Source organism: Eufriesea mexicana, unplaced genomic scaffold (assembly GCF_001483705.2).
Source record: "Eufriesea mexicana isolate 0111107269 unplaced genomic scaffold, ASM148370v2 scaffold474474812, whole genome shotgun sequence".
NCBI classification, from domain to species: Eukaryota; Metazoa; Arthropoda; class Insecta; order Hymenoptera; family Apidae; genus Eufriesea; species Eufriesea mexicana.
The window spans coordinates 745,411-758,892 of NW_016907966.1; the positions used below are offsets into that span (position 1 = coordinate 745,411).

Genomic DNA, 13,482 nt, shown 5'->3' on the forward strand with positions numbered 1-13,482 from the left:
CCCTCCCCCGCCCCTTCCCTCTTTCGCGCGGTAAACGCAAGCACCTGATTCAAATACTCTTCTTTCGCACCTCTAATATCCTGTACCAACAGACAGTCTAATTCGAATACTCTTAACCCCCTCCACTTAAATTCAAGACTACGCCAATGCTTCAAACAGCAAAAAAGGGACATATAGAGTCTAATCAATATAGGTTATAAAATCAAATTTCTTCGTTATTATTATTCCATGCAGTAAACGAGCCTTTCAATAGTATACTAAATATTAATACAAAAATTAATGTGAATTAATCTGAACACCAATATCAAATTATATGACAATACAGAGTTACTATTACTATAGACAAAAGTAATAAAACAATTACTCGATACAGAGTTTTGAAAAAATCGATAAACACGAAAGAAAATTTTTATACGTTTCAGTCGTATCACGTGCTTCTTCCAATGTACACTATAATCTCGCAAAGTGTTAATCTTTTTCACTGTAACGCTGTACATAGAAAATTCCGTTGGATTGAGAAAAGACCCCAGTGTGCGAATGCAGAGTTAATTTTTCAGAAAGCACGCAACGACCGCTACAGACGCACAGGGGATAGGAAACAGCCGCGTAGTCTCGGACGAATGGTCACTTTTGCCGAGTTATCGCCGTTCCGAGGGAGCTATCGGGGTGAGTCACGCGTGCGCAGCCGCGCGCACTTAGCGTGGCTAGAACGACGTGCAACAACCATGCGAGCCTCAGTTTTCAGCAGGGCCTCGCCGGGACGAAGCGACCGCGGCTCTACGAATATCTCGAAAACATCGTGAGACGTTCCATCTCTTTCGCACGGTCCGAGCAATGTTTTCCACTGTTCTGCCTCGTTGCAAATGTGTCTCGTTGCGTCAGTCATTATAAACGATGCGAAGAATTTATTCGAGAATTCTCCTCGATCCACGTGAGAAGCGAAGCTGCGTTCTACATAACATGATCCGTTGATCTTTTCACACGTATTATACAGTGCTTTCACGGCAGAATATCAGACTGTTTTAATTGAATCGATGGGCTTTTAGTATCGTCCGATATTGTAATTATTCGGAAGAATAAATTGAATTTATCGAGCCAGTAAGAAAGAGAAAAATAAAAGATCGTGAAAGATAGAGACAAAGACAGTTGTTTCTCGTATTTCCTTTTAGTTTCGCGAGGTTATTCTTGATTCTGTTAAGGGTTTCGAGAGTATCGTGATATTGTGGTGACTTTTTTCGAAGCAACGAATGGATGGGTTGTTGAAAAGAATGTTGAAAGAGGTTAAGTGCTAAATTACGCGGTTAAAGCGATTTCTTGAACTGGCTGCTGTAATATATGGCAACGTCAACTGTGTCGGGTCATCATGAAGCCGTCAAGAAAAATTCCACGGAGCTTCTTGATCGGATTTCCATGAACAGCTGTCCGCCAAGCAGTTTCCCTGACAAGTTTCAAGACTTCTTTGCCGCCCTTAACGAAGACTCGGACGATCTACCCAGCATGCTCGAGGATAAGTTGATACCCAGGTACGAATACGCATATTTCTTTATTGTTTATTGTTAGTGGTGTCAATTTAGGCTTTGAAATTAATTTTTCCGCGATTTATTTTGCTAATTGAGAAATATTTTTGAAATGAAAATATGGTAAGGTACTGCAGTTCTTTATTGGGAAAAAATTTTGAAATTCGATACACTGTCAACAAGCGCCATTTTAAATTAGCTTTCTATTTGGTTCTAGTGTTAAATCGTTTTTCTATTGTTATTCGTTTTCATAACTGTATATTAATACTCAATTCATTTAATTTAATATTTATCCTCGTTTCGATATTACAACATATTACACTAATAACACGAGTTATATGTTTTTGCAATCTTCTCGAATATTTCACAAGTATTGATTGTCGAAATTGGTTTCCTTTTTTTTGCAAATTTTTCAACATTTGGTCCTAAAATATTGTTTCTATTTTTACCATTGTATTAATATAGTATTTTTGTAAATTAAAATATTATATAAGATACAAGTAAAAAAATTATAAAAATTTGACATCTGTCACATTTAATTGATACGTTTTGCGTTATATTTTTTTACATGAAAAGTAAATTCATATTTTGAATTATCAAAATATTTTTTTCCTATTTTTATTGTTTAACATTTAAAGATATATTAAGGTCTTAGCATAAAGTATAATTGCTTCTATTATCAGAAATTTATGTTTGATTTTTTTTAATTCATTTTATTTTGAACCATTTTTTCTTATTGTTACTAAATTAATCTTTGATATTTATAAATTTTCTTTCCACTTTTTTTTACTAATTCTTAATTTCTTTTCTTAAATTTATACGTAATTTTCACCTTATTCTTTTGCATTTTCTTTCAAATGTGCATACTATAATCGTTAGTTTACATAAAACGCCTTACCGTTCTTGATGATTTATGTAATGGACCATAATTTTTATTCTCCAAGTTATTCTCTAACATTTTACCCCCAAAGATTAAAATTACATTGCTTCATACAAATATGCGTTTTATTCAAACACGAGGAGAAAGAACATTGGTTTCAGAATTTCGAATATGTGTAATAAAAATTATTGAGATACAATGGCATTTGTAATCGGGAAATAAGGTCAATATGATAAATTTTGTGTACAAGCCTTAAATAGGTTACACATATATGCAACATTAAAGAGTAAAGAGTATTTTCATCAGCTAAATTTAATTAATTTTTATGAAACAGATTCATCGATACGTATGAATATCTGTGAAATAAATAAATTTTTAGATTATTCAGATTTTAATATTTTTTCAAGTAATAATTTGTTTATATATAGTTGTCAAATTTTTTCACACATATTTTTATCAAAGATATTAATCAAGTATTAATTTTATGTTAGTACTAATCTTCTTATATTAAAATTTATAAAGTTATACTATGTCATATTGTTTTGAATAAAGTGTTGTACAGGCTGAGTCAAAGAGCATTAAAGAGCCTCTATTAGCTTTTAATTCAAGTTATAAAAGCACTGCTGTTTCACGAAAGACTCAGATATCACATCAATATGTCCTCTGCCATAAACCATGTACATTACAGTTAATAATACATTTTCTATTTTAATTCTTATTTAGTACTAAATAATTTATTTTCAATGTATTTTGTGTTTATTTTATATATTTTTCAATTCTTAATGCAATTATGTTCTTTTAATAACGTTTATAAAGCCTACGGTATAACAACAAGTCTTCATAATTTTTAGTTTCTTGTTCAAGAAACACTTAAGAAATGACCCAGTTAGTAAGTTGTACCTTTTATCACAGATTGCCTCTTACGTAAAAATATCCTTTACGCGATACTATGTGATAAAGAGAAGAAATTTATTAATGAAAATTAGGCATTAAGAAATTCGAATGTTCTATCCTAATCGTGTATTAATTATTGTAACATGGATCCAGAGGTCCGTTCATTAGCTTTATAAGGCTATAAACGTGAATCTTATTATAGACATGCTTCTATATTCATTATTTTAGAATTTCTAATTTCTCTATGTGCCTCTATATTCATTAGTTTAGAATTTCTAATTTCTGTATGTGCTTCTGTATTCATTATTTTAGAATTTCTAATTTCTCTATATTCTTCTATATTCAGAATTTTTTAATTTCTAATTTCTGTAATTATTACATGCAGAACAAATTCTGTGGTGTCCATTTGACAGTCTACATCAGTACCTCAGTGTGAAATATTTTAATCAACTTCATTTAACTCTTAATCATTTAATTAACAATTTAAAGTGCATATTCAGCAATATAGTTTCTCTGTAGAAACCATTTTTCTTTTATTCTGAATACCGATATTGCAATAGTATAGGTACCAAATATGGTGTATATAAGTAGTGAAGAAAAGATGGTAATAATTACTGGGTCAGAATATTTGATTAATTGAAATTATCTCTCTATATCAATCTCTATATCTTTATATATCTCTATAGTTTTTAAAAATAAATTGAACTTAACTCAGAATTATTTTCTACCGATTTTAGATTCGATTTACACTCAACAAAAAATCAAAAAAGCTTTCCATTTTCCTATATGTATACTTGTCTTAACACTTTGTCATGGCGGTTACTGCTGAGTGATGGTTTAGTTACTAGTGGCGCCACGCCGCGGTGGGTATCGTAAATAACCTATAACGCTATTGTAAGTCTAGTAGAAATCATTCAAGCCAAACAAATTGTAATATATGCAAAACATTCACTGTTCTCATTCTTACTGTAGCAATCTAAAGAAATCAATTCATCATAATTATATACGAATTTTTATTAAATAGTAATATAGATATTATTTGCGCATATCGCATTGTATTACATACCTCAAAACTAAAACACGTTCCATTGCCAAGGGAAAAGTATAATACGGCTGAATATATTAAATTAATCTAATATTCAACGTGTTTTTAATTCCTTTTTGACGTGTTGCCAATTTTCACTTCCAAAAGAGAGAAAAGGAACTAACATAACCTAATCCAATACTTAACGTGTTTTAATTCCTTTTTAACGTGTAGTCAACTTTCATTTACCTCCAAAAAGCCTAACCTAACCTAATCCAATATTCAACGAGTCTTTAATTACTTTTTGACACGTTGCCAACTTTCATTTCCAAAAAAATGCCTAACCTAACTTAATCCAATATTCAACGTGTTTTAATTTCGTTTTAACGTGTTGCTAACTTTCACTTTCAAAGAAAAAAAGGAAGAAAGAAAAATTCGTATCTCAGTGACAATAAAATACATTCACTGGCCAAGTATTATTATAAACGTTAAGAGTCGGTGTCCCAGAGCCCTCTGGGTGCCTCGTAAATCAAACGAATTTTTCCCGTCGCGACCCAACTTCGCAACATAACGGCAACCCGCACGGCGAGTGGCAAACGTGAAACGGGGTGATAGCATAAAGTTCAAACTAAAGTCTCTTTGAGTCATTGAAAGGTTGGGTTTCATATGGCTGGGAACAGAGGTGGCTTCGCTCCTCAATTTCGACAGGTCGCAGATGCTTTCTCTCCTAGTGGAAATGTCGAGGTCACGTAGATGCTCTAACGAGATTTCTAATGCGTAGGATATAGATATATCCGGATTTCGATTCGTCCCAGATGCTCCTTGTCTTGTTCTGAAACGTCGAGGTCACGATAACTTAACTGTTATCGAAGTGTCTGGTGGGAAGACTCGGTAGTAGAGTTAGGTTAGGTCCAACCTCTAATAGAACTATAGAATACAACTTTGGTATTTATCTCTAGCTTCTAGTGAATTCTTTTTGTAAAATATTGTCCTCTGTTTTTAGAATTTTATTACATACTTAACTTACTGTGCTCTATAGTTATTGGATTTATTACACTGTAGTATATATACTATACACTATACTCATTGTGATTAATGTATTTACTTATATTTTCTGTCCTCCATTATACCTCTTATTTCCATTGCTTCTTTTTGATTTATGGAAAATATAATATTTATAGGTGGATAAGTGCTCTTGCATATTTTTGGCAGGTCCGTTATAATTTCATACAATATAAAGTATGCTAAATAGGCTATTTGAATACATTTTGTACGGATAAAATATTTGCGTCCATAGCGAGCCTCCTGTACTCGCTACCAGAGCGATGTTTACTATAATATTTCTTAAAAATCTTATAAATATTATTTTCAATCCCAACTCAATTATCCTGGCGTCCAAAGTGCAATTTTTTTAGATGAAAGGAAATTCATACTTCTGGTCTTTAGATGTGCCTTGTTGGTGACCCATTCACAGTGAATTCAAAGGATGAAAGCTGGAATATTTATACCAGTTTAATGGTTGAATATCATTGAATTATTATTTCACTCATTTTCAAAATATTGCTAAATTAAATAATCAGTGTCTGAGGATAAGTTTAAATTTTTTAGAGAGTCTTTAGGCTAGTCATTGCAGCTTTAGTATAATATTAATCATCCATGTACTATATCAAAAGTAGAAATTAGCTACACTATGCATTATGTTAACCTATCCTAACCAAACTTATCCCCTATGGATATTGCAATTAGAAACTAGCTATACTATGTATTATGTTGGATATTTACTTTAAATAAAATGTTGATTAAAATAGATTTTATACCCTTTAGTCTGTTTAAGTTATTCACGATGCACATCTGAGGTGTAAATGCTGAATTTACTTTTAGTATCACCAATATGTCCACTAATAGGCCACGAATGCAGCGCCATCTGTCTTGCGCTGCCTCTCTCTTTTTCCTCTTTCCTCCTCGAATACATTACGGTGCCATACTACTTTTGAGAACTTTTGGTATCTTTTTAATTATATTATTAATTTTGTGATTAAAAGAAAGGTGATTAAGTGATATGAATAATTTTTCAAAATCTCCTACACACTATAAAATTAAACAATGTTAATACTATTACAATACTATTTTTCAGGTTAAGAACTCATTGTACAAGTGAACAATACTCCTGAAAATTTGCAAACTTTCATATCTTAAACAGTACATTTGCAAAGTGTAACTTAAATTTGAAAGAAGACATTTCTGAGTAAAGTATGTGAGAAAGAAGTGGTTTAAAAGCACAGTCTTTTGCTAAACTTTAAGCAGAGAATTTTTCTTACTAAAGCTTCAAGAGTCTTAAGAACTTGAGGAACATTTTGAATAGAGAAGTAAGTTTAGATACGAATAACAGATACATCAGATTTATAATCTTTTGTACATTTTGCCACTCATAGAAATTTTCTTTTACTTTTATATGCTTTTATAAATACAAATTTGGAAATAAATAAAATAATGAAATACGTGAAATATCATTTTCCTAAAATTTGGAGTTGACATAATCAGTCTTTAAATTTTATTTAATATATAATTATTAACTATATATATATATGTTATTAACTAAATATATAACTTAATATACAATTATATTTAATGATTGTAATACACTTTTATTGCATAATAAGAAATGCTAAAATTGTTACAGTATAATTATTTTACGCAATGAATGACGTGTAACATTTTCAAGTTTAGAAAATACATTGTAAAAGAGCTTGCAGAACTTTTCAGACGAGAGACTAAATGTACACGTAGGTAACAATGAATTTCTTTACTAACGAACTTCTTAATTACTGTTTACTGACACATGCACGATGTACCTAAGTGTGCACACACTCTAAAAAAAAAAACAAATTTTTTGAATTTTTCTTTTACACGACACAACATGGACATTGAAAGGAGGATGGTAAATAATGTAAGTAGTAAAAAGAAGAAACTGTTTTAGTGAAAAATAGAAAAAAATGTAAATTCCATAGTGCCCATAATTGTAAATGATATAACTGCTAGAATTATTTATTTTAGCTTTTAAAGCTATTAGTGGGCAAAGTTAAAATTTCTTGTACCATTTTTACTGTGATTGGAAAAGATGGAGGTGTTAACAGTTTAGAATCTTTCAACATTCTTTATCTTTATTTATCATTTTTCTCCATTTCTTTTTCCACAAAATCTATACAAGTGATAAAAGTTGAAGTCCAAGGTGTCCAAGTGATAAATGATGTAAGTGTTGTGTGAACGCGCACGTGCTTCTTATTTATACTGAAAATCTTTACTCATGGCACTTCCATCATTTACCATTTCGGTTCATCAATTGATCAATATAGATTGACAACCTGAAGCAATAAAGACATGGAAAAAATAGTAGGTTCATTTGCAATGAACATTGAAAGATAGTCGACATTTTCATATTTGAAAGAGCAATATTGTATACAGCTCATACAAATTATTGTCATCAAACGATATTATACATCATCTATTGAAAATAGACAGTTGACATACAATGTATATTTTGAAAAATAATTTATACCTAAGAAAGAATTCTTATAATCCGGCCTATAAAAATCGACTTTTTGAGGATTTTTTTCTAAAGACACCACAATACATATTGACATGTATTTTTCGCATTAAAATTTATTTATACTTAGAGAATATTTCCAATTTTTTTGTCACGAAATTGTTGAAAATTGTTGAAATTATATAGTCTTAAGGTAGATAATGTTATTAAAAATGGGCTCGAATGGCTAACGTAATTGTGGACCATCTGGTTGTCCAAAACGAAAAACCAAAAAGCATCTTAATGAGTATAAATATGATTATGGCATGATCCACTAAAACTGCAAAATTTCGAAAATTAGAAACATTTTGAAGTTTATCGATTTTCCTTATACTTTCGTTCTTTAGGTGGTAAGCAAAAATAAAAAAAAAAACATCAAATTTTGAAATCCGTGATGCAAACCATCAAGGTACATCTGGTGAACACTCCAAATTTCGAGTCAGTCGGTCAATTGAAACACAAAATATTTCATTAGCCAGTTAAAAAAATGTAGTTTCGAGGAAAATATATTTTGTAGTTTACTTACCCATTGTACAATGCCTATACGCCACAATCCAAACCCCTATAACTTCGCTAATTTTACAAATTGGAACAAATCCTTTTACACAGACATTTTCAAAAGCATACGCTTTGAGAACATGTAAAAAAACTCGCTTTTTTTAAGTTGGTTTACAACAATAGCCCCTTAACTCTGGGCAGTTAAAATAAATACTAACTCTTGAATTAGGTGGATACAATGTTGACATTCGTTTATTTCATCTTTGCCTTTATTAAATTCCTAACTGTGCTAGTCAGAATCGTATAAAAGTCATTTTGTAAAAGGCATAGGGGGTTGAAAGAAAATTGAATTGTATTTACCGGACTAAGTTTGCTGCTGTATAGCATATGGGTAAGGAGGCTAGTCTATTCACTTCTTCTGATTCCATTTTTAATGGCCTTGAAATTCTTGCTTTTATGCTCTTAGAGGTATATGCAAATATAATAAGTAAGATAAGTTTCTGAGTCGGCACTCTTTCATTCTACATTAATGTTAATAATAACCCTGTGGCTACGGTAATGCATTGTTGCCGTTAGCGTTCTGTCCTTTTCTCTCTTGCTGTGTCCTGTTTGTTCTCTCTGTCACACAGCGCTACACCTATAATTCAAGTCGTCGATGTGATATATCCAGCAACGATTATTCGTGTGCCCTATTTTTCTGGCTGTGTTGGGGAACATAGTCCTATCACACTGTGACGAATCAGATTTGCATTCGTTTCATTAGCATTCTTCTCATTTCAGTACTAAGAATTTTACGGATGTAGAGAAACTGTGAATGTGGAATAATATTAGCAGTAAATGCTAAAAATTAATATATACAGAACTTTCGGCTCTTAATGTGAAAAATTTGTTAAGATACATTTGTAAATATCAACTTTGTTCATATAAAAATGTCTAAAATGCACACCGTTCGTTCGCGAGATGAAATGTAACTGTTTATTCCCCCACTTTAGTCTTCTAGCTTCCCCACCATCACTAGCATTGTTGCTATTGGTCGAGAAGGTGACGAAGATCGATAGCGGATCATATCCAGTCCGAGTAAAATCGAATGATCTGAATTATTAAAGAATAAAATAATTTTCTTACCTTTTATATATTACTGCTTATTTGGTAACATACTATTATTAAAAAAAGAATTTAAATGTGTTTTTCTGTTTAGTTAAAGGAATTGATTTATATTTATGTGTATATTCATTGGTATTACTTGACATTTTGATTGAAAGAGGACGCCCGTTGTTGTGAGGTGTTGTTCTATCTTACTCTATCTCCATATGATCCATCGTCGATCTTCGTCTTCATTTCGACCAATAGCAACAAAACGCCGCGTGATGGCGGACAAGCGAGTAAACTGTGTAATCGAAGCCGGGAGTGTTATAACAGTCGTCTAAACTGTCAGACAGACGATACGAACAAAATTTTTCTCTTCTTACTCTGTGCTAAAACCAAGAAAAGGAATTCTAATTCCCAGTGATTGTTTTATCTCCTTTCTGTGACAAAATGTCGGCTTCGGAGAGGCGAGTGGAAATCGCGTAAAGTGAAGTGAAAAATGTTAACGTATCGCGTGGGTTTCGCGAGCATTTATACGGAAACCGAGTTCAAAGAGAAGATTTCTCGGCACGCGATCTGAACGGGATTGTTAAACGATACTCGCAAATACGTAGGAAGTACTGATTCGGTTAGATTAACCTGATTAAGATGGTGTTGTGTCCGAAGCTGCTGCTTTAAATGATTTGTACCAGGCCCGCGTTAACGAGCACACAGATGCACATAGAAACGAATGGCGTCGAAATCGAGTTTGGCTCCTTGAGTCTGCACGTGCTCAAGACGTTGCGCAGTGGAAGTGCTTTAACTTTGTGGTTCATAGACATTGCTTCTTGTATATACTTGAACTACTCGTGGAAAATCGAATACTATAGGAAACGAAAAGTTAGGGAACTAATAAACTTAAATGTTCTTTTCTCGTATCCAAGTAAATACTCAAAATGGAGCGGAAAGCGAACGAATATTTAAATATAGAATTTAATAATTAAATCAAATAATTAAATATAGAATTTACCACGATTTCTTAAAATTTATTTTTCCATTTCTAATTTTGCTTCTGTGTGATATAATTAATATTAATTTAATATTAGAATGATAAGATATTTAGTACTACTATTATTATTATTTGTATTATTTTGTAAAGTTTAGTATAAGTGTCAAGAATTTTTTTAGTATAAATTTTATTTAATTTGAGGCACTCTATTCTATCAATTAAAAATTTTCATGTCTAGATTTGTGTAATATTAGTTTGAATAATTGTTCAATCTTTCATGCTCTGTGAAGGAAACAGGGGTGTAGTTTCAATGATTAATTGCAGAGCTTGAAGATATTTCCTCCGATTATGTCATATTCATTAAATATTGATTCATTATCATAATTGTGTGATTCCTAATGACTCTGACATTTCAGTAATAAAGCTGCATTACATGGATGCTTACCAATCTCTCCGTCAGATCGAATTTGTAATCCTCTTACGCATCGTAATGTTCATTAATAAACATAGAATTTCTCTTGCATGTTATGGTTTATAGAAATTTTGTTGCATTCGTTGCAAAAATAAAATTATTCAATTCCTCAATCGTATATGGAAATTATTAAAAATAATTTTGCATATGATTGTGTCAGAATTTGTATAAATATCAATAATATGATTGTTGATGTTTTAATGAAATTTAGTAATTTTTATGGATATTCGAACGATGCAAAATCCATGGTATGATAGTATTTTTCATTCTCATTATATATTAATGTTAAGGAAAAAACTTGAACGATAATTAGAAGCAGTCAATTATTAATTTTCTAGGAATAATGGTGTATCAACAATTTAGTATAATATAGTAACGATGATCATTACTGAGCGTATCAGTAATCATATATAATATAATGTTGTAAGAATTACTACTACATGTATAGTATAGTGTGTCCTAAAATTCATGCGAGATTTGAATTTCGCGCCATTTGTGTGGTAAAGTGTTGCCAATGAAGGAATAAAAAATACTAAGTATACTGATGTATACTTAATGAATCAATAGAAAAATTACAATTTTTAATTAAAAACCTGTGTTTTCTATTAAAATTGCTTCTTGGATGGATTTTGGGACACCCAGTACAATATAGTAATAATGGTAATAATATAATAATCATGATACAGTAATGGTAAGACTAAATAAAAGTGAAAAATAAATTACCTCTATTTTGTTAAACAATGTCATACATTTATTTATTCAAAATTATAAAAAAAGACAATTTCTTTATAAAAAAATAATTAATTTGAAAAGCACCGGAAATGTTAATATTGTTAAATTTTGATTATTGAAAGTTATGATGGAAAACAAACATTCCAAAAATTATTTAAACAATTTCTTAAAAGAATTATACTGTAGGTTAAGTAATATTGTTTAAAAATATTTGGTGATTATTTTTACCAAAAATTTTTATTACAAATTGAAATATTGTAAATAAGAAATAAAAAAAATACATGTGACAAACTGTGCATGCGCTCAAGTATCATGCATATATTCACAGTTTTCCTTTTTCATGTTAGCCATAAATGTGAAATAAAAATTGCGTTTGGAATATCACTATGGGAGCTATTGGAAACACTGGAAGCGTTTTAATGAATATTTTATGGCTTTTTAATCAAGATACGTATGATCCGTGTATAGCAGGAAAAATACTCTTTTTCAAGGTAATAACACTTTCAGAATGATGGATAGGTAAAATTAGTTTATCGATCATGTTATACGCTGCTACACATCAATCGAAATGAAAAGGATTTTATCGGCGTAAAAATCGAAACGAATAACTCGTTAAATTCCTTGTTATCTCTTTTTTCAGTTTTATTTTAGTTTTTATTAAATTACCTTTCCAAATTATTTATACAATTTTATATAAATAAAGAAAAATAAGAGATTTATACTCGATTGTGATTCAGATAGAAAGTTTTATCTTTGTTCTATTAGAAAGTGTCAGAAATAAGGTTAGGTACGTTTGAATTCGTGTATTTTACGCGCCATTTTCATCCCAAGGTGCACGTGAGGTTAGGAAATTATTTTTAACCTCTACGCTCCGACTTGTGCTGCGACGCTTTGATCTTACGTCATGTGTTTGTTCCACGTTAATAATAAATTAAATTCATCTTTGAAGCAAGCTTTATATGTGTAACAATAAGTGTCAAAAGTAATTTATTTTGAAGTACCTTGCTCTACAAAAAAAATTATCACAATAATGAAAACAATTCCGTGAAATGAAAATTGACATTTGTTATATTTAAAATTATAAAGTAAAGTAGAATACATTTTATTTATTATTCAAGAAAATTGTTGTTTATGTTGTTATTGATTCAGTGAAGCTTCAATTTTACAAATTTTAACATTTAATTGTTAATTGTAATTTATTATATGTTTGAACTAATACAGTGCTTTCAGATTTATCCTTTTTCATGAATGTTTTAGAGTGAAATATTTTCTAACCTTATGGCAGTTTTCAAGAAATATTAATCTTTTCTTGAAGGAATTTTGAGAAATATATAGTCTGTATTTACATGATATTATATGATTAAATTGGGTAATAAATGTTATTCTGGTGATTAGTCTATATTGGGTAATTTATAATTAAAATTAGAATTTTGTTTAAGGAATTTGTAATTTCACGAAATTGGAAACAAAAAGTTTCACATTACATAGATACATACACAATTGTATACTTAACATATAATTATGATAGAATGAAACAGATTTAATGAAACATGTAGAACTTCCAAAGTTCAAATTTAAACTTAGGTTATAATTATTTTTCACACTATATATTGAGGGGGTATTCTAATCTAGAACTTTCAAGAAATCAATTTTTGCTTTTATTTCATTTTCTGAAAGTATATATCTTTGAAAACATTTCTACCAATGGATATTGTTGGATTTGAAAAATTAATGAAGTTATTAGCATTTGTTCCTAGCGCCTTTTTCGAAACCATACTTTTGCAAATGATTGCCATGATATTTGAAGT

General features: G+C 30.5%; 1 protein-coding gene across 1 annotated transcript in view; it reads left to right on the forward strand.

Annotated features, from left to right (window-relative positions):
- The first annotated feature begins 739 nt into the window (after nucleotides 1-739).
- LOC108549578 (uncharacterized) overlaps nucleotides 740-13,482 on the forward strand; it is a 153,255-nt gene continuing 140,512 nt past the window's right edge. Inside the window, exon 1 of the mRNA XM_017903044.1 lies at nucleotides 740-1,523. Within this exon, the coding sequence (XP_017758533.1) occupies nucleotides 1,336-1,523 (188 nt within the window). The 5' untranslated portion in view covers nucleotides 740-1,335. The remainder of the gene's footprint in view (nucleotides 1,524-13,482) is intronic.